Source organism: Heteronotia binoei, chromosome 1 (assembly GCF_032191835.1).
Source record: "Heteronotia binoei isolate CCM8104 ecotype False Entrance Well chromosome 1, APGP_CSIRO_Hbin_v1, whole genome shotgun sequence".
Lineage (NCBI taxonomy): Eukaryota > Metazoa > Chordata > Lepidosauria > Squamata > Gekkonidae > Heteronotia > Heteronotia binoei.
In genome coordinates this window covers 220,162,898-220,187,732 of record NC_083223.1, presented here as the reverse complement: position 1 = coordinate 220,187,732, position 24,835 = coordinate 220,162,898, and the positions used below count along the sequence as shown (strand labels likewise).

The window sequence follows — 24,835 nt, the reverse complement described above, 5'->3', positions numbered from 1 at the left end:
TTTGGGATAACTTACCTTGCATTGAATAATGTTAAGATATAGTTATGTGATTTTTTTAAATATAATATGAATGAAATACTGCTATATGTATACTTTGTTTTCTACTTTCCAGTTCTGTTGTGCCCAAAGTGGAACTGTTACTGATACATATATACATCTATGCATATTAATATTGCTATGTGTATACTTTGTTTTTTTACTTTCCAGTTCTGTCATACCAAAAGTGGAACTGTTACTGATTTATCTATTGTACTTAATTAAAACTTTTAACTAGAATTTATTTAGTGGGAAGTATTGCTGTTTCCTAAAAGCTAAAACAGAGTCCCTTAAGTCATGTGAAGTCCCTAATTCGCAACAGTGTGGATGTGATTTTCTCTTAAAAATGAATGGAATAGTCTTGGCAGACTTTCCCCTACCTTCTCCAATGGATAGAATACCCAACCTGCATTATATGACATTTTGGGGGGAAGGGCTGTGGCTCAGAGGCAGAGCATGTGCTTGGAATGCAGAAGATCCCAGGTTCAATCCCTGCTGCCTCCAGTTAAGTGACCAGGCAGCAGGTAATGAGAAGGCCACTGCCTGAGACCCTGGAGAGCTACTGCCAATCTGAGTAGACAATACTGACCTCAATGGATCAAGGATCTGATTCAGTATAAGGCAGATTCATGTGTTCATGATGGCATGGAACTGCAAGGCTACCATGGGGATGTTTGCTGGGACTCTGCGTTCCTGTGCGATAGACAAGCAACTCTGCAGATGAGGCGGAGAGAGATGGGCTCAGCAGATTTCACAAATGGTGGACATATAATGGATTTCTAAACAAATTTGTCTTGAATTGGAGAACAGTGTGTGGTCATGCTTAAAAATTCTGTGACGCTTCCCCCCACAAAAATACAGAAAGCAGTTTATAATCCATAGTACAATTAACAATAAAATCACTCTTTTAAAAATGCAACCTACAGCAAGATTAATATTAAGTTACAAAGCCTTGAAATAAGTGTCTCAACAATAGCATAAACAGCAATTTGAAACAACACATGTTGCTGAAAATGTAAGCTCCAGACTCCTATTGAGAGGGAAGTGTTTAGCGAGCTATGTAAAGATGGATGTTGGTGTGAATGCCCCACTGAAAAATGTCACTGAAAAAGGCAGAGTTTCAGATATTGTGTGAAAGCTGCTTCAGAAATGTATGGCTAATAGGTGAAGTAGAAATGAATGGCTTGTATCGCGTAACTTTTAAATTTATGACATTTTTCAGGTTGATGCTTATTTAGTCAGAAGTGTCATTTAATTGACTGGGACTTTATTTCAGATAAATGCATATCACATCTTTGGATGGATTAGTGGGGGAGATGAAAGCTATGAATGAATGCATTGCTTAAAGTTACTGAAAATGTGAAGCATTTTTTTTCAGGGCATTGTCCATCTGGGATAACAATCTGCAGATCACAACAATGTGCAGCATGGTGGGAGCATGGTTTGGAGCATTTCCTATTCCCCTGGATTGGGATCGACCATGGCAGGTTAGTTTCTTGGCCTAATATGGATGAATAAAAAAATTGCTTTGTTTGGTTCAGACCAAGGTCCATCTGGTCTGCTACTGTATTTCCTGTAGCAGCCTTTCAGATCCCTGTGATATATGTATAAGGAAGACATGAAGGTGAAACACTGTTGTAGTATTTTGCCCCCAACATCTGCACATGGAGACTTAGATATTGTAGCTAATAGCAATTGATGACTGGTTTTTACAGAATGTGGCTCTTTGCCACATCTTGCAGCGTAAATTCAGCTGCTGAAATACTGTGTCTGCAAGCTGAGAAGAAAGGGAAACTTTTCAGCAGCCTTGTGGTGAAGGCACATTTAAGATATATAATCTGAATATCTTTTTTCATTTTGAAATTGTTGCATGCAGATGGCCCCTCACTGATCTTTTTAAAAAGCCGCTCTGGCATCTTTTGTGTTTGTCTATTGTGCATTTGTCTAAAGATCATCTGAATAAAGCTGATTAGGCTCAATATGTGTTTTGTCAACTGAAAGGCAATGAAATAATAGATGAAGAAAGCTGATTTTCTCCAATTAGGTAACAGTGAAACAGGGCTTGTGTGGTTCACGATTCATCTGCATTCAGGTGGTGTGAATGTACAGTAACATTTCTTATTTATGGTGCAGAATTGCCATTCCTAGAGTCCAGTGCTTGTCCAATCAGCTTAGCTCCATTGATGTCACAGGAGGCCATGTACTCTTATGCCATCTGAGAATGTGGCCCATGGTGTCTGTAGTTTCCCTCCATTAAAGCACTTAACGAAATGCCTTTGAACATGGCTGCTGCCTCCAAATTGATTTGTAAGAGTGGCATAGCCAAGCTCTGCATCGAAAACCTAGCTTGCAGTTTCAAACAGAGCCCTGGCAAGCTTTGGTCTTTGGCTGCATATAAAAAAATGTGAAGCTTGCAAGAAAGCTATACGTTCAACTGCCTGAGCTGCTGATGGCAGTTGATGCCATTTAAGAGCTTCTGTAATTTTTAAGTCACTAGAGATCCTTTTGATTTTAAAAAATAATTGAGGGGGGAGGATTTTGTTTTATAATGAGAACTTGATTCAGATGTTCTAGCAGCACATGGTATGCCAACTGCAGGGAAGGAGTTTTTTGCAGCAGTCAAACTGCAGCCAGCATCTCTGGACTTGGGGATTAGAGATGTCACATGGGGAGCCATTATAATGTTGTGGTTAGAGTGCTAGACTAGAGATCTGGGAAACACAGGTTCAAATCTAAGGTTGCCAAGTCCAATTCAAGAAATATCTGGGGACTTTGGGGGTAACAAGCATAACTGAACTCCAAAGGGAGTTTGGGCCATCACATTTAAAGGGACGGCACACCTTTTCAGTTCCTTCCTTCCATGGGAAATAATGAAGGATAGGGGCACCTTCTTTTGGGGCTCATAGAATTGGACCCCCCTGGTCCAATCTTTTTGAAACTTGGGGGGTATTTTGGGGAGAGGCACTAGATGCTATACTGAAAATTTGGTGCCTCTACCCCGAAAAACAGTCCCCTCAGAGCCCCAGATACCCGCAGATCAATTCTCCATGATTTTCTATGGGAATAAATCTCCATAGGGAATAATAGAGTTCCCAGCAGACATTTTCCTCCCCTCCCCCCGCTTTCTGACGACCCTGAAGCGGGGGGAGGGCCTCCAAACCGGGGGATCCCCTGCCCCCACCTGGGGATTGGCAACCCTATTCAAATCCCTACACAAATATGGATGCTTTCTGGGTGACTGGATCATTTTCACTCCTTGTCAGCCTAATCGTCTCCAGAGGCATTGCTATGAGGATAAAATACAGAAGTGTACCCATCCCTGAGCCCCTTGGAGAAAGGGCAGAATAAAACTATAGTAGGTGGATAAATTTAATTTAGAACTTAAATAAATCAGCCAATTCTCACTTCACCTTTTTTGTGCACACACACATGTGTTTACAATAATGTTGTGTAATGGTTTGTGTGTCATTCTGTGACTAAGGAAACTTGAGTTCAGATCTCCACTCTTCCATGGAGGCCCAGGTAGCAACCACCGCCAAATCCGCATTCTCTCATCTCATCTCTGTGTTGTTAGCCACCCTGAGCCTGCTTCGGCGGGGAGGGCAGGATACAAATAAAAATTGTTGTTGTTCATCTTAGGCAGACAAGGCAGCTGGTTCCATACCTGGAGTGCAGCAACTTGACAACAGTGATCCATGGTCTACCTTTGGGGCCGCCTTTCTCCGTATGAGCCCAAGAGGGCACTGCATTCAAGTTCCCAAAATCTCCTTATGATCCCTGGGCCAAAAGAAGCTCAGCTGTCTACCACTGGAGCAAGAGCCTTTTTGGTAGCAGCCCCCCTCCCACTTGTGGAATGCCCTCCCTGAAAACATCAGGGCCCTATGGGACCTGCCACAGTTCCACAGGGCCTTCAAGACTGAACTGTTTAAACTAGTTTTCAGCATCTGGGGGGGGGGGGGGTGACCACCATTCCACAGCATCGACAACTTATTCCAATATAAGTATAGAGCACTAAATAACATACCCATCTTGGATTTTTATGAACTGTAAATTGTATAAAATTACTATCTATTTTGAATGTTTATGTTTTAACTGTTAGCTGCCCTGAGCCCATTTGGGGAGGGTGGGATATAAATATGATAAAACAAAGTTCATATGGTAGCCTTGGGCTTGTCATTCTCACTCAGCCTAGCCTACCTCACACAGTTGTTGTGAGGATAAAATGGGTGAAGAGACCTTGTAAGCCATGCTGAGCTCACCAGAGGAAAGGCTAAGTAAAAATCTCATACTGAGTACAATATGTTTACATCAGTACATATTCTTCCCCTCTGTTCCATTGCCTTGATCTTCTTCCCCTCCCTCTGTTGAACTGTAAAGCGTAATGACCCCACATGTCTCACTTTCTCCCACTTAAGCAGCTCTTCCATGGGAAAAAGAACCACTTAAGTTGGAGCAAGCTCCTTAGGCTGGAGCTCAGTGAAGTGATAGGACAGACGTAGAATATGTCCCATAGTTTTCAAAGGTTTTTTTTAAGTGGCACATGTTCACTTGTCTTGATGTGTCTTGTACTAGTGTATGTACATACAATATCAAACAATTGGTCAAACACCTCAGTGTTTGGAAAGAGTAGAAGGCTAGATAATAAATGGAAGCCTGCCTGGGTGAGAGAAGGTAGGCAGGAACATGTGGTGTCTCTTTGCAGGGCCCCTATGAATGTTACCCATCACCACGTTAGAAGAGGCCATGTGGTCCCAGAAAACTACAAGAAGCCTGGTCCACCCTTGAGAAGCAGAAGGAGTTTGGTTTGGGGGGGGCATTTTTTGGCAGGGAGGGGGAATCTAGGAAGTTGCTGGGCAATATGTTTCTCTACTATTGAATATGTGTTTGTGTAGAGTATTTTTAATCATGCTTTCCCATCATATATGGTGTTTGAGCCAGCTTTTAAAAATCCATCAGATATATAACAGATTAATTATACATGTATGCACAAAATTGACAAGCTAATGTTGCTTCAATGGCCTCTGCCCAGTCTTCAAGATCTTCCTGGCACTGTGACTTTGGATGTTGTTTCTTCTGGCCTCAGCTGCTGTGGAGTGAAAACTCCTTGCTTCTCAACCCTCAATGTAACTGGCTGCCCAACAGACCCTTAGCAGCCCAGCGTTATCATGCTTTGTGTGGATGGTGGTGCTTCTCCTGGGCTACTATCCCCATGCTGTAGAACTCTACCATTCCTTTATTTAGAGATTCCCCCCCCACCCCTGTTCCTCTGGTCACTGCTGGCTGCTTGTTCTTTCATTCTGCACGCATATATTCAGAGCACATATATACATACACACAAAAATGCTTCTTGATACCACATAGCCAGAAGGTATGACTCCTTATGAGACCCCTTTCTTTTCCAAAGTTATTCAAAGGGACTAAACTCCAGAAAATTTTAATGGACTACATGGCCTGCTGATAAAATACACAGATTCCCCCCTTCCCTTTACAAAGTTCTCATTTTTTAATTTTATTATTCTTTGAAAACAGATGAAATTTATACTATTTCTGAAGTAGTGTGCAAATCTCAGATTAAGAAAATACAATATGTGATTCACTGGAGTAAAAACCATAAAGCCTGCTTTTATTGGAAAAGGTAAATTTTTTTACCAACAATTGGCTTTCAGGACTCAGGAAATATTGATTGGAGAAGTTTTATATTCTTTTATGGACTCTTTGGCCATTGTTCCAGGAGAAAAATACTTATTCCAGCATGCCTGCATGGAGTAGGGTGAGAGTCGGGGTGGACCTTTGATACTGAGGTTGCATTGAAGTGTTAATAATGGCAAAAAGAGATGATTCCAGGAAAGCTTTAGTTTAATTTGTGTTCCTTTGATATAAACAATCTGCTTGGTGCCTGAGGAATATATAACCCAAGAGCTTCTTTATGGTCCCTTCCTGCAATTTCTTGTTCCTATGAAGGAAATTACTACTCTTCCTTTTATGTAGAAAATATAACTGAAAACAGAACTCATTCATTAAGTAATAGTCTTGGTGGTAGATTTCGGCTCTCTCTCAGTCTGGGATATAAAAGCCAAAATTTTCCCTAGTAGTTACACAATAACTCTGGAGTCTTTGGGAGCTGCTAGAATATGATGGAATGGGCCCTTTAGAGCAAGCATGGAGGAAACTGTAGGTATATGTCCCTCCCCCCACTCCTGGAAGTGGTGAAAACTGAAGGGTTCTCCTGTGGGAAGAACATCAGTTGGTGAGGGGGTGATAACCACATTATTCTACCTCCCATGTGGTCTTCTCCATTACATACCAGAATGGCATGGGAAGCAACCACATGGAATTGTTAGCCATGCTAACTCTCAACCTGTCCCTGACTAACAAAAATTTATGATTTTATTTGAACTTCCAAGAAGTTTAGCATCATCATCCCATTTGTATCCTGATTCCTACCCATTTTCCAAGGAGTTCTGGGTGGCCTAGGTATATATTGCTTTTCGTCTTATCCTCATATCCACCCCATGGACTAAATTTGACTGGTCTAAGGTCACCCTGGTCTAAGGTCATGAGTTTTATGACTGAATGCAGCTTGTGTTTCCCTGATCCAAGTTCAGCACTCTGGCTTCTGCGCTACATTGACTCTCTTTACAATCGATTAGGTTTCTGCATGCACAAAAGTCCTTGCAGAAGTGCTAAAATTATTCTTCACTTCCTGCTTGTGTTAAGTGAAAGTGATTTATTCCTGCTTCCCCTGCACATACACATGCACGAGACCTAATGCTTGGTATTTCTTCTGAAATAACTTCACAAATAATGGGAACCGTTGGTTGTACATAGCAATGCTCCATGTTTATATTCTTCCATTAAAAATATATTGACGCTGTCTGTGTTGCTACAGCCCTTACACTGTTGGCTTGCACATGCAGAACTGCGCTGAGTGCGCTTTCCTGTTTCCTTGTGCATAGCTAGACCCAAGCCATTTGGCAAAGTAGTCTTATGTTAATAGTGCCATGGTTATAGCCTCTTCACCTAAAAGTGATAAATCTTTTTAAAAAAGTTTTGCCAACAAAAGAAAGTTAAAACTTTTGGACATTTCTGTTTCTTTCAGAGAGATTTCCAATTCACATAAAAAGAAAAAGGAATTGTTTCTTTCCCTCTCCTTTGTATGCAAGTCAAGTAACTTTAAGCCATCAACACTCACAAAAATGAAGAAAACAGCCTGGTTCCTCAAACAGACTCTTAAAAACTAGAGCCATCCTGCAGAGATGGCTATTTATAATACAGTGTGAGCTATGAAATTAAAGAGGCAATAAATTCAGCTGGCTAAAAATAGAAATAGGTTCCCCCCATAAATATATATATTGTACTAAATATCACTTTATTTCTAAAAATAGATTGGTGGCTAAACTGGTTTTATTATAACTGCCAGTTTTTTTTAAATCATGCTTCAGGAAATTTCTCTAATTAAGGTACTCTGTTAAAACCATAACATACCTACTTAAAACGGTAGCAATTTTTTTCTTCCTTTGGGTCTACTTCTCTGAAAATTTCAGTTTTGTGATCCTTTTAAAAAGCTGTTCAACTTAAAGTGCCACACTTACTAATAATATGGTCCTGAATGAATATATAATGCTGTCTAACAAGGCAGACTTTTAGGAGTCTGCAGCAGCTAGTTTGTGAGTTCCTGGTAGACTACTGGCTGCTGTAATATAGTTTATACATCCCCTGAAAGATGCAAAAAAGGATCACAAAAAGATCTGCTCTGGGTTGTTTACCAGAAAGCTTCATTCCAGGTGCTATTTCTAGTCAGTTCTGTTTTGAGGACATAACAGAACATGCTAACATGCTGGGTTGGGGGGAATAGCTTGGGATATTACTCAGCAGTAGCGCTCATAAATGAAAAGGTTAGTGACCCCCCATGTTAGCCCATGTAGCTTGTAATAGGCCATCTGGACTGACAGTTCTTCACAACCTTGGAAAGAAAAGGTATTTTCTGACATTTGATGGACACCCAAGATGCTTTAACTAGAAATGCCAGGGAATAAATGACTACTTACCTGCAAAGCCCTGTTCTCTTACACTGAATTGCCCCTGTTGGATTGGCATGAGGCAAATGGAAATATTTTGACAACACTGTAATTCTTCATGCTTACTTTGAGATTTTGTTTTGCCCATTACATAATACATAAATGCACAGTATAATTACAACTGTACAGTATAAATTATTTTCTGGATTTTTGAATAGAAAAGCAAGATGCAAATATATTTTATATTCTCTTCCAAAACATGGCTCTACATTTAACATCCTGACAAATTCAAATTACTCACCCTGCTTCTTGATATCCATTAGTGATTGTGTAGAAGAAAGCTTATTGAACCATCACAGTGGGTGCTGAGCAGTGATAGTTTGTACAGCCTTCCAGACCAGGATTGTATGACAGTCAGAATAGCCACTGCTTGGATACTAAAGCCTTCTCTGTTGACACCCCTCCCCCCCCCGCCCGGTAGGGTGGATACCTCTTTCAATGCTCATAATGCTTTCAAACACTGCCAATGAGTGCATGAGAACATTACAATTAAATGGATGGGGTTAGTCACATCCCTTTTCTTCACAGTAGGGTACCAAGTGGGAAAACTCCATGTGGTTATGATATTCATCAATTTGGAAATCTCCTCCTTTCGGATTCTATAAACTATTGCAAGGGTGGCCAGCGGTAGGTCTTCAGTTGTTTTTTGCCTACAACTTCCATCAGCCCCAGCCATTGGCCATGCTGGCTGGGGCTGATGGGAGTTGTAGGCAAAAAACATCTGGAGAGCTACCGTTGGCCACCCCTGAACTATTGGATATTTTCCTCCCCTGCTGTTCTTCCTTGTAGATGATTTCAATTCTCAGCATTCCCAGGAGCATCTGTGTTGGAGGGTGGGGGCTCTTTTGTCTATTTTGTTTCAATCCTGCTCCTCATTTGAGCTCATGATATCATACCTGGTTATCAAAGATTTCAGGTTTTCATGGCTGGTAACATCATTAGGGTTTGTAGAATCTTTTGGGCTCAAGTGCCGTGTTCTACTGGAGAAACTTTTCCTTCCAGACGTTTCGTTCTCAGCTGCGGAGAACGCCACTGAGGATGTTCTCCGCAGCTGAGAACGAAACGTCTGGAAGGAAAACTTTCTCCAGTAGAACACGGCACTTGAGCCCAAAAGATTCTACAAACCCTCATACCTGGTTGTTCTTTTGCTTCTGTGGTCATAAAAAAACCCTGTGAAGGTCGGATAAGGTGAGAGAGTGTGACTGGCCCAAAATCAACCAGCAAGCTTAATGGCAAAGGCTCTTCTATTTCCTAGTTGGACATTCTGTTACATCACTTTGGTTGTCTACTAGTGTGCATTTCAGTACATACCCCAGACATCTCCCAAGTATAGTCAACTGCTGACCTCATCTGTGGATGGTCAGTTTTAAAAAAAATGTGTTTGCACCTGGAAGTCATGACGGCCTCAGGTGACTGACCCCTACTAGGGGCTTAGAAGATATTCAGAGAGGTGGCTGAATAAAGCCTGCCCCTGCCCTCCTGACTTCTGGTATTCCAAGGAAGTCTCCAATCCAAGTACTTGCCAGAGTTGACCCTGCTTAGCTTCTGAGATGTGATGCCTGGGCTATCCAGGTCAGAGCCATTTTTCTGCTTTTGTGGTCATTAGAAATACTTGCTTTGTAAGTCTTTGAAACAGAAGAGTAATATTTCAGAATGAACCTATCATAGTTTTTGCGAACTTCCTAGTGATCTCAGTCATTTTCATAAAAGAAAGTATTCCAGACAAGTATGAGTAAGAACAGCTGCTCAGCTCCATCCTCCCATGCTTGAGGCAGTATGAGAACTTCTGCCTAAGGAAAGGGGGAAGACCTGTTGTGTAAGAGGCTTTTATTATCATTTTGTACTGCCATTTCTTTTGGGTGTGACTTATAAGTCAACTTGGGCCCTACATGGTAGAAGAAAGGCAACCTGGAAGATTTCAAAATACCATTTTAAAAAAAATCAGCCAGTAGCCATGATTCCACGAACTGGTTTAGGTGAGCTAAAGGGTTTGTCTGCAAACAGCTGGATTTTCTTTTAAAAGTTATAACAAATCAAGGTCTTGGTATCCCAAATTGCTTTTGGAAATACCAGGTTTCATGCACAGAAAGAGCACTGCAGCTATATATCTATCCTGGTCTAAAGCTTTTGGAGGTAATGTAGAACAAGAAAACTGATTTCATTTATGTAACACACCAAGGAAGGGGGCAAGCTGATTTAAAAACACAGATGTGTGAACAGCACTATTGAATAATCCTTGTCACCATATCCTTTCGAAGTGCTTTCTCCAAAAATAGTCCCTACTAAAAGGCCAGGCTTGGTGCCTGCCTGTTTCTAACAAAGGTGACAGAGAATGTGGAAGTGATGACAAAAAGAAAAGAGGGGTTGCAAATGGAAGTGCAATTTTTATTATTTTCTTCTGATTTAGAAAGCACTTTTTTCTGGTGAGAAAAGGCTGTACTCATTAGAAATCGTCACAGTAGTGTTTAACACATCCAGTTGAAATGTGCATACAGAGATTAAAGACAAAGATGTCCAAGGTATCAATTCATCAATCATAAAAGATTCACACAAGGACTCCAATGTGCATTGTAAGTCCTCAGGGATACTGTTAAACAATTTGGTCTGGTCACATGCAATAGGTCCAGTCTCTTAACAAGGTTAATAGACATTAATTGTGGCGAAGGTAAACCACATGCCATTTGACTGGAGTTCTGTAGCTGTTCAAAAATCGTTGTTAAATGGGCAACCCAGTTATACTTAGCCATTGTTAAGGTCTGTGCCAAAATATTCCTTCAGTATCATTAAGTGAGGAAGATGGAATTTGACCCAGAGAAGTAGCATGCATGTTTCAGAAACACAATTAAGAAATCAGGCCTGGTAGAATGTGCTAGATCTTTGGGGTAGATGTAGGGAAAGAGACTTTATACTAGAACACATGAAATCGTTGCCCCTGTGAAGGGAAAGGTACATGATCAGATTGAAATATACAGGGCTTTTTAAAAAGAAAAAGCCCAGCAGCAGTCATTTGCATATTAGGCCACACCCTGACATCACCATTGTTTTGCACAGGGCTTTTTTCGTAGAAAGCCCAGCAGGAACTCATTTGCATATTAGGCCGCATTCCCTGACTCCAAGCCAGCCAGAACTGTGTTCTTGCACAAAAAAGCCCTGGAAATATATATGTACTCCCTTGCTTTTGGGTTATAAATGGCACTGAAAATGTAACAATTATGCCATTGCCCGGATTATTTTCTTCTAATAATTGGTCAAATCCTGCTAAAATTGAGTTTTATTGTGAATGAAAATATCCAGGGAAGATACAGCTTTAGGCTACACAGTACAATACACTAACATTGAATATACATTGTGTTATGTAAAAGTCTCTTGATACTTGGCAGAAGATATCCAGTGCCATGTTAATGAATGGGAACAAGTAAATCTTTGGTTTGAAAAACAGTAATCAAAAGAAACCAATGATCTTTCTGAAAGTACGAAGGGAAAGCCTAAGCAAGGTCAAGGAAGAGTACCTAAGGCACCTCTTGTGAAGATGATAGTTGTCATCTTTTCTGTACTCAAAACCTCAAAATAAATTTAATCTAACCCTAAATGCACTTCCCAGGAATATGAAATGAGAGAAGACCAAATCACATTAAATTTTACCTGGCAAAAGAAAAGTTGACGTGATCAGGGCTTTTTTTTTGTAGAAAACATTTGCATATTAGGCCACACCCCCTGGTGCCAAGCCAGCCGGAACTGCGCTCCTGTGCGTTCCTGCTCAAAAAAAGCTCTGCATGTGATGGAAAGGTTAATGGCCAGAAGGATGTGGGAGAATAAACCAGCTCTTTCCTGCCCCTTCTTCTTGGATCTTTAAACTTAGAAGTTTTGGGAGCTGGTGAATTGCAAGCATGGGACAGGGAGAGACAATTTGACTTTTTTTTCCCACATGCCTAGGTTATGCTATACTGGTTGTCCTGGAAATTAGGCCAAAAAAGCAAATTGTGCCTATTAGAAAGATTAACAAAATACAGTGTCTCAAACTAGTAGAAGGCACAAAGAACATGGTCTGTACTGTACCCAGGGATCGTTTTGTAGAAAAATAGGTGGTGGAGCTCATCCAGGGATTGTTATGCAGCTGCAATACATTTAATGGACAAGGAGGTGGAACTCTCAAAAAGGTTCCGTGTGAGCTCCCACTGAATCTGAGGCCTGACTACCTATAGGATGAAACAGCCAAACTAGGCTACAGTGTACTGTACTACTTTATGGGTTGCAGCTCTAAAATGAAGTGTGGCTTTGTATTTGGTGATAAGCTTGGCCAGTATCTTTCAGAACTGGGGTTGATCCTTTTCTCTTTGCATTCAAATGTTTTAAAAATTGGTCTTTGGGGTTCCTAGAACAATCAAGCCAGGTAGGGCCATAGGAAAGCTTTCAACTAACTTAAGCCCTAGGCAGATGTCTTTTAATATTTGTTTGGTGGAGGACTGGGATTTCACTTTTGTTCCTTATCTCTGGCATGCCCACATAGGGCTTGCCTGACCCCTATGAATGAAACATTACAGCTTGACATGTATAGGCCTTATCCACACTGCAGCCTCCCATTTATGAAATGTAACAGCCACATGGATTGGACCTACACAGCTTGGGCTCTGCTTTTGTAGTCCTTTGTTACAACACAATTCCAACTCATACAAGGCAGGGATACAGTATGTTGGATCCTACCAATTTTCTGCTGACATAAGACGGACTAAGGGCCCCTCTTGACCACCAGAAAGGCTATGCTGAGGATCATGGTACAAGAGCTGCAGTGTAGAAGTGTCAGGTGCAATCAAGCAGAAAATCTGATTGGATCCACTCACCACAATTGCTAAGAATGTCCATGTAGGGCTTTAAACACGTTGAACAAGTATGAGCTATCTATGTTCAGTATCAGCATTTAACATCAGTTAATTGTAACAGCATGATTGTTTCTTCGGTGCTTTTTTGGGAAGAACATTTTTACTTTATTTTCGGTAGAACATTTTCACTTTACATTTACTTCAATGGCATTCTGCTTGTTTGCACGATTGGAGTATTAGCACTGAACTTATCTCACTTGGCACACAATCATTCTAAGAATCTTTAATTTCAAAAGTAGCAAGTTTCTTATTCTCATGACTGTAGAAAACAACCAGGAAATCAAACAGTGTGACTCCACCATTTGTGTCCACAGGTTGAGATACTGTGCTAGGAGATAAAGAACTTAAATAAAATAAGGCATTAAAACATGCAATTTTGTTAATGTGTCAGCAGGTTGCCTTCCAGTGTACGCAGCTATTTAAATATGTAATTCATTTGATTCTTCAGGATGTCAGCCTAGCATCTTGATTTTGGTTGACTTCAAGCAATTTAGCTTTCTTACTGTTATTTTGTTTGATATTATTGTAAATTTCAATTCTGAAACTGCATTTAAATCAAGTGAGATTATTCTCTAAACATTGTGGCAAGCAGCAGAAACCATGTGCATTTATGTTGAGACACTTTTCTTTCCCACTGATGATTCTTTGAACTGGAACCTTTGTGCTAAAAATGCATGGAACTACAAAACATAGCTATACCTACAGTTCCTCCCATGTCGGACAGCAAATTCATCCTTCATTGCTACGATATTACAAAATAGCTTGGGCTGGACTTGATTTGATGAGTGAAGAGTCAGTCATGGTACCATTAATAATCAGAAACCATGTTTATCATTATGAAAATGACAAAGGGGGGGTGGAGAGAGATTGTCAAGTTTACACTCCTCTCCCTCCCTCTGGGTATGCAGCTCTGAGATTTTGACTTTTGGAGCAAACCACAGTTGTTGTATTTAAGCCAACAAACAATGATTTGTGGGGGAGTTTTTCACTCCCAGCCAGGATTGTAAACCATAGTTTGTATGCAAGAGAACAGAAAGACGTTTGGGGGTTCAGATGTACCCAGAAAATGCAGTTTTACCACAAAAGCCGAAATAGTTTTCAAACCATGCAGAGGAGAGAGGAAAGCCTTCAAGCCCAATGATTCCCTCAGGCCTGTTGTTTTTCCCTTGGTTTGTCACTGTTATAGGCACACCATGCCTCACATTCAATATGGCAAAGATTTGCCAAGCTAAAGAACTCTGTTGGATGCCTGTTTATTAGAACTGCGTGCAGCATTCACTTACAACACTTTTTTTTTCTACAAGTGCAATCCTAAGCATTACCCCTGCTGGGATTTATTCTCAGGTAGATGCACATAAGATTGCAGCATTAATCAATTAATTGGTTATCTATATACTTTTGGATTAACTAAAAACCTGCCCCAGTTAATCAGGCAGCACTTTAAAAGCACACTTTAATTAGAAGTACCTACTTTAAAAAATGCAGACAGCCAGAGCCATCTTAGGAGAAGTATTCTTCATTCTCTTTCACACAAGCAGAAATGCCTCTTCTAAGATGGTGCCCATTGAAACACACACATGCATCATCTAAGAGCAAAATCTACCTTTCCCCTCCCTTCAAAACAGTTCTTGTACTCCTCTCCACATTTAAGAACAATTACTTGGTTATCAGTTACAATTCATACAGTCAGTCAGCTAGGATATCATTTAATGAGGTGACCGCTGTCATTTTTGCTGACAAGCAGTTACCTTCACCTTGTACTGCTGATGAGCTCCCTGGGATGGCTGGTTGGCATCTGTTGGAGGGAATGTGCAGGAACTAGAATGAGTCCCGCAGTGTGATTCTTCACAGGCAATTCTTACATTCTGTTCTCTAGTCTTCAGTTCTAATACAAATTAAAATATTTCCTGTGTTTGATTGGGTATGAGACTCCATTTTCTGGATTTCACTATCCCTTTTTGCTGCTGGCCTACACTGCACCACATTCACTATAATGTAGGCACTGCAGGCCTTGCCATGGGAGAAAAAAACACTCAGGGAACAGATAGGCCAGAAAGATTTGAGGTAAATACAACACTGTAAATGGGACATTTTGGTTAGTGTTGGATGGTGATAAGAAAACTGAAGAGAAACCTGGCACACACTGTGTTCCCTAGTAGGGTACTGGGGCAGCTGAACAGGCAGGTTGCACACTGCCTCTTCTGGGCCTTAGCAGTCCCTTGGGGAGGATGGTGACAGTGTACCATCAAGGCACTCTAACCTGCGCCCTTCCACTTACTTCAATTGTGCTTTGCTGTCAAACAACTATTCAGCAATGTAAGAAAGGGGGTGGGGGGAGACAGAATCACAAATTGTTTTAACCAGCCACTGTCAAATCTATTTAAAGACTGACACATTCACTGAGAAGCATGAGCACTTCAACAGCTCTAGCCCTCCAAGACTGGCAGGTGAAATGCCCCGCTAGGTTCTTGCATGGTTTGTGGAAATTATCAAGCATCAGCTGTAATACCCAGAAGCCTAGTTACATTTTAATGCATATTAATTAAAAATTGTACAACATTTAGTGTTCATAATAAATGTTCAATAACAACTAACACTTTTGGCATTCTCCAAGAAAGCGCATGAAGCTCTAAAATGGATACTGCACTGCATTTTGGTTTCTTCTGTGGAATAGACCCAGAACAACCTGTGCTCATAAAGTATATAAAGCCACAATATCTTCCTTTCCCCCCTACTTCTCCACCTAATGCAACATTTTCTTCCTTTAGGTGTGGCCCATTTCCTGTTCACTGGGAGCCACCTTTGGCTACATGGCCGGTCTTCTCATTGCACCTTTGTGGATATACTGGAATAGGAAGCAGCTTACATACAAAAGCAGATAATGGACGCAAAGAAGAGAGAAGGCTTTGTTTGTTTTTGTGCCGATTCCATAAAGACTGTGCAGAGACTTCCTTGTGGGTCAAAGCTACCCAAACATCTTCGAAGCGTCATTGGGCTTTGTACCTCCTTTCACAGCATGGTTTGCATGCTGCGGCAACACGATGATGCATCTGCCATGAGTCCTAAATTGTGTTACCCCTGAGAGATTGTACTTTCCTTCCAGTCCTAATAAATTATTTTGAACAGATGGTTGCTTGCTCCTTCACAGATAAGGGATTTTGTCTCCTCCCCTCGCCCCCACCCTCTGGATTTCACCAAATGCCAATTCCTAAAATCAGCTTCCAAATTAATTTATGGTCAGTTAACAGGAGGATTTTAAGAAGTGTGTCTATGCAGGGAAGTTTCACAGTAGGTGTGGCCATTGTCCCGATGGGGTCTCACGTGATGAGGCAGCAATTAATGCATCTCGATCCTATTCTTTTTTTCACTGTGTGTTTCTTTGGCGTTAAAATGGCTATAATAGCTTCATCAAAAACGGTCTTCAGTCCTTTCTGTGTTAAAGCTGAGCACTCCACGTAGCAGCAAGCTCCTATCTGTCAAGAAAACAAATGTCTTTAATAGCTACAGAGGCACTGATTGTCCTCCCCAAAATCTATTTGTAAGCTCGTGGGGGCTTTCATTTGTACAGGAACATCAGAGATTTGTGTTTTTCTTTTCTTTGCCTTGTGAAAAACATTCTAGCATTTGACCTCCAGGAAAAGAAGTTACTCTTATTTTGTCTTTTGGTGACAGGTTTAGAAAGTATTTCATTAGTTTCAAGTTCAGAAGAAAAACACATTAAAACTAGAGTGTTTGTTTTAAATGGTTGGCTTTGTGACTGTAAGGCATTTCAGGAAAGCGCAGTGGGCAAAAGGAATCATGTTGGTAATTCTGTAAAGATTAAGCTCTTAAACAGAAGAAATAAGCCTATAAACAAAAGCAGCCTTCATAATCCAGCATCACTTCACCAGGTGTTTTAAATAGTAGTAATTTTGGAACGCCCGGAAGGTACTGCCAGCCTTTCAATTATCTCACTATTTTAATGTGTTTGATTGTCTTCCATTCCAAAGAGCTATTTTCTAATTATTAAAGAAGTAGTATTAAATGAGCCAACCTAGTTAGCAGTATTTAATATTATGTTTTATTCATGAGCAAAATAACTTCATTAACTTCTAAGATCACACTGCAGCTTTGAAATAAAAGAATTCTCCTGATTTTGAAGGGGGGGGGGGGCAATGGCAGCAATAGAGCATATGCTTTGCATTCAGAGGGTTCCAGGTTCAGTCCCTACTATGTTCTCTTATAAAGATTTCAGGCAGCAAGTGTTGAGAGAGATCTTTCTCAGCCTGAGATGCTGGAGAGCAGCTGCCACTCAATAAGGACTTCAGATGTGCACTTACATACATCCAGTCTGAATACATACCCCCAAAAGTGCCTTATTGGTACATTCAGGTATCCAGAACCTGGTATCTGGGTCCGGTATATTTCCAGGAATCTGGGGGCAGTGTTTTAAGGATTCCAGGCATGTTCTCCCCTCCCCCAATACGTTTCCTGGGCAACATGAAAGTGGATTCCAGCTGGTGTGTGCATCAAGCACAGGGCCTGGCAGAGCTGTGGATCTGGCTGGCCCCTTTTCCTCCCACCCTTTTGTCCCAAAGTACAGATGTAGCATGATTGCAACAAAAGTAACTTTTGTGCACAAAGGCCACCTTGTCCTCTTGAGTGCAAAACTTAGTACAACCTAGTTATGCAAGTCTTCAGCAAAAACTGTCCAGGCACAAAACTTTACTGGCTGGTGTGCCTGTGTCATTATATAGCCCATCTTCACCCTGTAACTCTTTTTAAATGGTACATGCCAGTGCCCCATAAATATTAAAATGAATACCGGCATCATTTTTTTAAGGCATCAATGGGGAAGGACAAGATGAGTGACTGAAGCAGGATTTGGTTAGCTATAACATTAAGTTTCAGTCTTTCTGCCTAGCAGCAGTTTTAAGTCGTTGATTTTAATTTGGTAGTTTTAATGTATTTTGTGTTTTGTTGCTGTTTGCATAGTAAGGTCGAAAGATAGCTAATAATAAACAAACATGTTTTTCATTCATGCTGTGAACTCAGTCAGGAGGAAGCTGGGCTGAACCTCCTCTCCCCAGGAAGAGAGTCATCTGCAATTGGTTTTCAATGTATGCATCTAATAAGCCTTTGATTTTTTTGCATCCTCTTCATAGGTTCTCTTGCCCCTGGAAACAGATAGGCCAATTCTCTCCCCACCCTCCTATCTACATTCTAGAAAGGTTCTGCTAGTCACTCTGGTTAGCAGTAAATTTTATTTTTCATTGTAACATGCAGTAATTTCTAGAATTGATTTATTTATTGGACTTTTATCTCGCTCTCCCCTGTACTGCAAGGGTCAGGGTGGGTTACAAGAACAAATATATATATAAACCAATCAATTAAAATATCAGCCAATATTAAACTGTAGCAACAATTAAAGTACATCAAATGACAATCTGGCAGAGTTGGGGAGCACTCCCAAAAGTTTCTACATGTAGATACACTCATGATAGGCCAATTTCTGAGCAGTGGGCAAAGGTGGTCAATACATCAGAGGGAACAGTGTGGACAGTGCAGCAGAGTACAGCACAGCAGGGAAGACTGTGGCCAACTCCTGACTACAGCTACCAGCTCCAGGTTGGTGGGAAATTCCTGGAAATTTTGTTATGTAGTATAAAGAAGCCAGAGTTTGGCTTTCCTCTAAGTTGAGTTAGTGTGAGCTAGCTCACAATTTTTTAGCCTGCAGAGCTCACACACTTTTGTCTCAGTTCAGGAAAAATGGCCCTAGAGCAAACTAATTTATGCAGTAGCTCACAACTTTAATGCCAGTAGCTCACAAAGTAGAATTTTTGCTCACAAGACTCCACAGCTTAGAGGGAACATTGGCCTTGACTGAATATAATGCCACAGAGTCCACCCTCCAAAGCAGTTCTTTTCTGGGGACACAGATCTGTCATCTGGAATTTGGTTGTGTTCCCAGGAAATTTTCAGCCTCCACCTGGGGGTTGGCTGCTCTAGCCATGGCAGCACCCTCTGGGTAACTTGATGCCACCTGACTGGCATGATTATCTAGATCTGGCTGCTTGCTCATGTTCAGTAGCAGCCTTCCCTATGTGCGACTTTGCAATTGCCAACTCCAGATTGGCAAATTTCTGAAGATTTGAGGTGTGGAGCTTGAAGAGGGTGGGTTTGAGGAGAGATGGAATCTCAGACAGGTACAATGCCATACACTCCGCCTCAAATCAACAATTTTCTCCTGGAGAGCACTGTTGCCAATCTCCAGGTGAGGGCTGGAGATCACTCAAAATTACAACTGCTCTCCAGATGGCAGAGATAATTCCCCTTGAGGTGTGGGGAGGGGAGTGAATCTGGGAAATCTGCAAGGGTGGGGGGACACTTGCCTACTGCCCTTTTCTAGAGCCTGTTGTATTTTCTCCTCAATGGGCCTTACTCCTAGTCTACAAATAAGACCAGAATCTGACTGTTGTTCTAGCAAAGATGTCAACCTGAACAGGTTAGAAGAAGGGAAAGGGTGTGCATGTGCATACACATGCCAATGGATGAATCCACTTTCTTCCTCCAGTCTGCAGCCACAAGGAGCACCAGCACCCAGCCAGCTTTCCAAGACAGTGCTCCAGAATGTCTAGTGTACTGTGGCTAATAAAGCTCTTTACTTCAGAGGCATGAAAGATTTCTGCTAATCTCTCCCTCATATACTGTATTAGTTCATGAATTTCTTTTTAGCAATAGCAGTGGTAAGAGTGGAGTAAACATTAGGTCAGAACAGCACGTTTGGAGATATCTGAGGAATCAAGGGCCACTGGTGGAAATGAGGGCCTATACAAGATAAAGGAACTGCATATATTAGAACCAAAATCCTGGCCCAAAGGATGTCCACTTAGCCTCAACTAAGGCCGGGACCTTTTCTGTCCTGGTCCCCACTTGGTCCAACATGCTCCCACCTGAGATCAGGGCCCTTCGGAACTTACTACAGTTTCACAGGGCCTGTAAAACAGAGCTGTTCCACCAGGCTTTTAGCTGAGGCAGTGGACACCCAAATATATTGGCCCCCCTGCACAGAAGTTGCTGACCATCTGCCCCATATGGAGTCCTGATATGATAAAAGCTGATGTGATTTCCATACCATCTGCCCAACCTGGGGTGGGGGCAGGATTCTGAATTATTATATTTGCCATCTTTTAATAGCTTGTTTTATCTGTCTTAATGAATACATATTAACTGGCTTTTAATGTTATACAATGTGAGGTTACCTGAAGAGAGCAATGGTCTGAATCACATTGATCAAGTAAAGTTCTCTTAATGGAAGAGAATTCAAGCATTGCCAAATTTTTGTGAAATGAGCAAAATGTAAATGGTAGTGTGCATTCAGATCTACCAGAATTATACTTTGTCGGTATTTGGAGTTTGGGGGGGATATTTCGACTTACCAAGTATATCCAGATTTTCTCAGGAAAACCAGAAGAAAATCCCAGGAAAATCCCAGATATAGTTGGCAATTACTGGTAGTCCCAAAAATAACAGAGAGGCAGGAGCAGATTGCTCCACCTCTCAGCTGTTCGTTGGGCTTCTATTATAGTCCCTTTAAAGTTAAGGACTGCAGAAGATGGCCCGAGGATCAGCATTGCCAGGGGAAGAAGACTATTCAGCATGGCTTGGGGCTGGCTTTTTGTACAGTCCAGTTTAAACTGGTCCCAGAATGTGCATGCCACAGGGAGGTAGCAGGAGAAGCCATCCCAGCCAGGTCTGCATGTGGCCTCCCCATGCTGATCCTGGGGGCATAAAAACATAAGAAAAGCCATGTTGGATCAGGCCAATGGCCCATCCAGTCCCAACACTGTCACATGGTGGCCCAAAAAGCAGGTGCCACCAGGAGGTCCATCAGTGGGGCCAGGACACTACAAGCCCTCTCACTGTTGCCCCCGCCCCCCAAACATCAAGGTTTTTTCCCAATGCAGTTTAAACTGTGCTGCAGGAGAAGCCAGGCTGGCTGGGGTTTTTTTGGTATTTTTTCTTCTTGGACCTGAAAAAATATCAGGATTTCTGAAAAATCCCAGCTCTGAATATTATACCAGTATTAGGATCTAGGGTTTTTTGGAAATACTGAAATTTTTTTCAGGCCCAATAGACCCAAACTGAGATATATTCATTAAAAAAAAATTGCACACCCTTGTTTAATGAACATGGAGGTCTAGAGAAAAACAAAAGGGAGTACTGAAATGTTCACATGAGGTGCAGATAAATATACTTTTTTATCATTACAAATGAGTCTGAATGACATCTGTACATATGAGAGACATTTCTGACCTACTGCTGAAACAAGCACAAAGCATTTTCCTGGTTTTCAATCAACTCTATAGACAGTTCTGATGTGATGGGAACCTGCTACTTGATTAGTGAAGGACAGCGATCTCGTGGTATGAAAACAGTGGGTGATCCACTCTTCCACACTGTTCTCTGAAGAGGCTGCAGTGCTGCTTCTGGTACTCCACTTCAAAGTAATAGTTTCAAGCATATTAGTATAGGCCCTGTTCTTTCATTTGATGCTTTCCTGTTAATATCTACTTGTTATTTCACTGCAGTTGTTCTTTCATGTACAATTTCATAAAAGCTTTCAAAATGGGAGTAGAAGGGAAACCCAATGGGCTAGCCTGTGAATTTCTAATAGCCAGCTTACCTCTTTTGCTAGCTTTTGTCCTTGCTCCATAGATATTGGTTTCTCTTTCATGTCATTCAATCGTGCTAAAGTTTTGGGATCATCTCGAAGATCAATCTGTTGGGAAAAGATCACAAATCATGGGCATGCTTTCTCATGCATTACAGTCTTGGAATGGAACTGGGTACAGCAAGTATTTTTCTGAGAGTGGAGCTGCCTAGGACAAAGGTGGGGGCATGTGTGGAAGAGAATCAGCATGTGGAGAAAGGGCATTGCTCCACTCACCAGTTCTCGCACATACCTCCTTCCCTCTTACTAGATGAGATCAAAAATGAGCTCAGTTGTGTGGGGGAAGAAGTGAAGAAGGAGACACTGCAGGAGATAACCGGTTTTGTTCCCACCCACTACTTCTTGCAAATTACCTCCCACCCCACCCCCCACATTAACTATTAACAGATGAACTCCTTAAGAAATGCTTGTTTTTGTATTATGTAGTGCTGCTCTGAATCTTAGAACATTTTTGCAATTACCCTTTCCAACTACCAAATAATTTTAAAAACCAATAACAACTGCAATAACAAAACCATTTAAAACTATTAGATTTTAAATTGAGAAGATCTGAGCCCAGCAGTGCTAAAGCATACAGCCCAACATAAATGTGTATATTGGGAGAAGGAAGGCCTCTCACAGCACAGTCCCAGATTTGCCCTGGGAAGCTGGCAGGGCAAACACTGTGCAGCTTGTACTTCTCCCACAATCTCCCCCATCAACCCTATAGATGAGATTTCTGCAACAGATGTGAATGGTTGTGTTATGAACTATAACGATTTCCCCCCATCCCTTTGCAGCATGTGACACATATAATCAATTGAATCATCTGGCTGAATCCCACAATTGATGAAACAGTGTGCAGTATATATTCATACAGATGCGTGCTTTGAGCCTAAGTTTTGAAAAAAAATTTAGCAGGCGGGGGAGGGCACACCTGATGAACTTAGTTTTCTGCAAGTATGGTGCGCCTCATTCGATTATTTCACTTCTGGCACAACACATTTTGGATTTCTGCAAACAAATTTGCCATTCCGTGCTTTTAAAAGTGGTACAGGGCTAAGGAAGCCAGACCAGAAGACTCTAGTCATCCTCTCTCTGGCTCTATATCTAAATTACCTTGATACATCCTTTATTACTTTGGTTGCAAACCAGAAAAAGAATGGGGTGAAATCCTATCGGGTTAGAGGGAATAAGACAGTAAAAAAGAGATTGGAAAAAGGAGGGAGTGGTTGGACCTTGGAGAAGCTCAACTGCATGCACATAAAGCAGGATGGAACCTTAGAGAACTAAAGCTCAGCTGGTGTAGGGTAGCAACTAAGAAACAGCTGCAAATCAGGATCTTTCTGGCCCGAATCACACCAGGTAGTCTTGGGCAAAATGGCCAATTTTCTCTTAGCCCATCACCTTCCATTTACAATATGAAGAAAATTAAAAGTATTGCCCTCACAGACAAAATAAGGTATGTTAAAAGCTTTGGACATTCTAAAACACTATATAAATGTTATGCATGATCATAATGCAAAAGCCTTGCTGGAAAAGATAAGCTCTGAGGGGAACCTGAAGGGGAACAAGAAAGATGGTAACATGTAAGTGTTCTGGAAAGGCATTTGAAGCAACAGGGAAAATTGGCAGAGCACTTAAGCAGCCAGCAGACTTTTGGGGGCTTACTTCAGAGTTGGAGAGCGAAAGTCACAGACAGGGACTGAATGAGAAATAAGGACAAAAAGGCAAAACAGGCCAAAACTATGAAGAGATTTAAAACTAAGGGCCAGGAATTCATGCTGGATGTGCTACACTGGAGTCCAGTAACACCTTAAATATTCATCAGGCATCTTACAAAGGGAGTCTTGAAAGCTCATACCCTCAACAATCTTGTTGGTCTCAAAAACACTACTGGACTCAAACCAAGCTGTTGTACTATGGACCAACATGGCTACCACATGAGACTGGTATGTGGTGGATGTGGAGGAGGATCCTTTTGCTCTTGTAAAACACATGATAGTCAAACCTACCTGGGTTCCAACTAACAAGAAGGGTACATTTGGAGCATATTCTTTCAGCTCTGGCACCCATTCCTCCTTCACGTTCTGAAAGGAAGCTGGATTTACCACAGAGAAGCAGATGAGGAAGACGTCAGTCATGGGATAAGATAATGGTCTCAGGCGATCATAGTCTTCCTGGGGAAAGGCAAATGAACATTATTTGCTGCTAGCAGCTTTGTAGCAGCACTTCATCTCCTATAACTTTTGTTCTATATAGTCTGATGATCCTGAGCAGTACTGGGAAAAAGAAGCACCATATGAATCCCCTGAGTACCCTGAAGGAAAAGCAAAATAGAAATGGGATGTTACTGTGTTCCTGACCTTATCTTGAATATTGCAACTCTGCAACTGAGTCTACAGACTGACTACTATGATGGAGCTGTTAAGACAAAGTTAATGCACACAAGAGTTACTTATTGTATGCAGATTATAGCTCTGGTAGGGGGTTAAACAGAAGATCAACCTTAGATTGAATAATATGACATCATTAGGGTGAAAGTCTTCTAGTCATAGAGCCCCGTGGCGCAGTGTTAAAGCTGCAGTACTGCAGTCCTAAGCTCTGCTCACGACCTGAGTTTGATCCCCAGCGGAAGCTGGGTTTTCAGGTAGCTGGCTCGAGGTTGACTCAGCCTTCCATCTTTCCAAGGTCGGTAAAATGAGTACCCAGCTTGCTGGGGGGAAAGTGTAGATGACTGGGGAAGGCAATAGCAAACCACCCCGTAAAAAGTCTGCCATGAAAACGTTGTGAAAGCAATATCACCCCAGAGTCGGAAACGACTGGTGCTTGCACAGGGGACCTTTCCTTTCCCCTTCTAGTCAAGCAAGCTGATTAAAGCTTGAGGGGGGAGTCACAATATTTATTTATCTGAAATATTTTTCTTACTCTTCAGTTTTACTAAAACCTCCTCAAAACAGATTACAAAATAAAAAAATTGTTTCTTTTCAAAAATGCCAAAACCTTTTTAAAAATTCAACTAGAAGCAGCTAGAATCAATCCTAAAACAAATAACACTAAATCAGTAAGAACAATCAAACAGCAAAATAAATAAATATATAGACAGGCTCAAGTCACAGTCAGTTCATGTCATCTGTCAACAAATGTTCTCC

At 41.4% G+C, this 24,835-nt stretch overlaps 2 protein-coding genes across 2 annotated transcripts in view; one reads left to right on the top strand and one right to left on the bottom strand.

Annotated features, from left to right (window-relative positions):
- LOC132578008 (phosphatidylinositol-glycan biosynthesis class F protein-like) overlaps positions 1-16,118 on the top strand; it is a 32,403-nt gene extending 16,285 nt beyond the window's left edge. The window contains exons 5-6 of the mRNA XM_060247814.1: positions 1,415-1,523; positions 15,760-16,118. Of these exons, the coding sequence (XP_060103797.1) occupies positions 1,415-1,523; positions 15,760-15,873 (223 nt within the window). The 3' untranslated portion in view covers positions 15,874-16,118. The remainder of the gene's footprint in view (positions 1-1,414; positions 1,524-15,759) is intronic.
- LOC132577999 (rho-related GTP-binding protein RhoQ) overlaps positions 11,370-24,835 on the bottom strand; it is a 51,720-nt gene continuing 38,254 nt past the window's right edge. The window contains exons 3-5 of the mRNA XM_060247801.1: positions 23,699-23,863; positions 21,657-21,752; positions 11,370-16,464 (exon numbers count right to left, since the gene is read on the bottom strand). Of these exons, the coding sequence (XP_060103784.1) occupies positions 16,309-16,464; positions 21,657-21,752; positions 23,699-23,863 (417 nt within the window). The 3' untranslated portion in view covers positions 11,370-16,308. The remainder of the gene's footprint in view (positions 16,465-21,656; positions 21,753-23,698; positions 23,864-24,835) is intronic.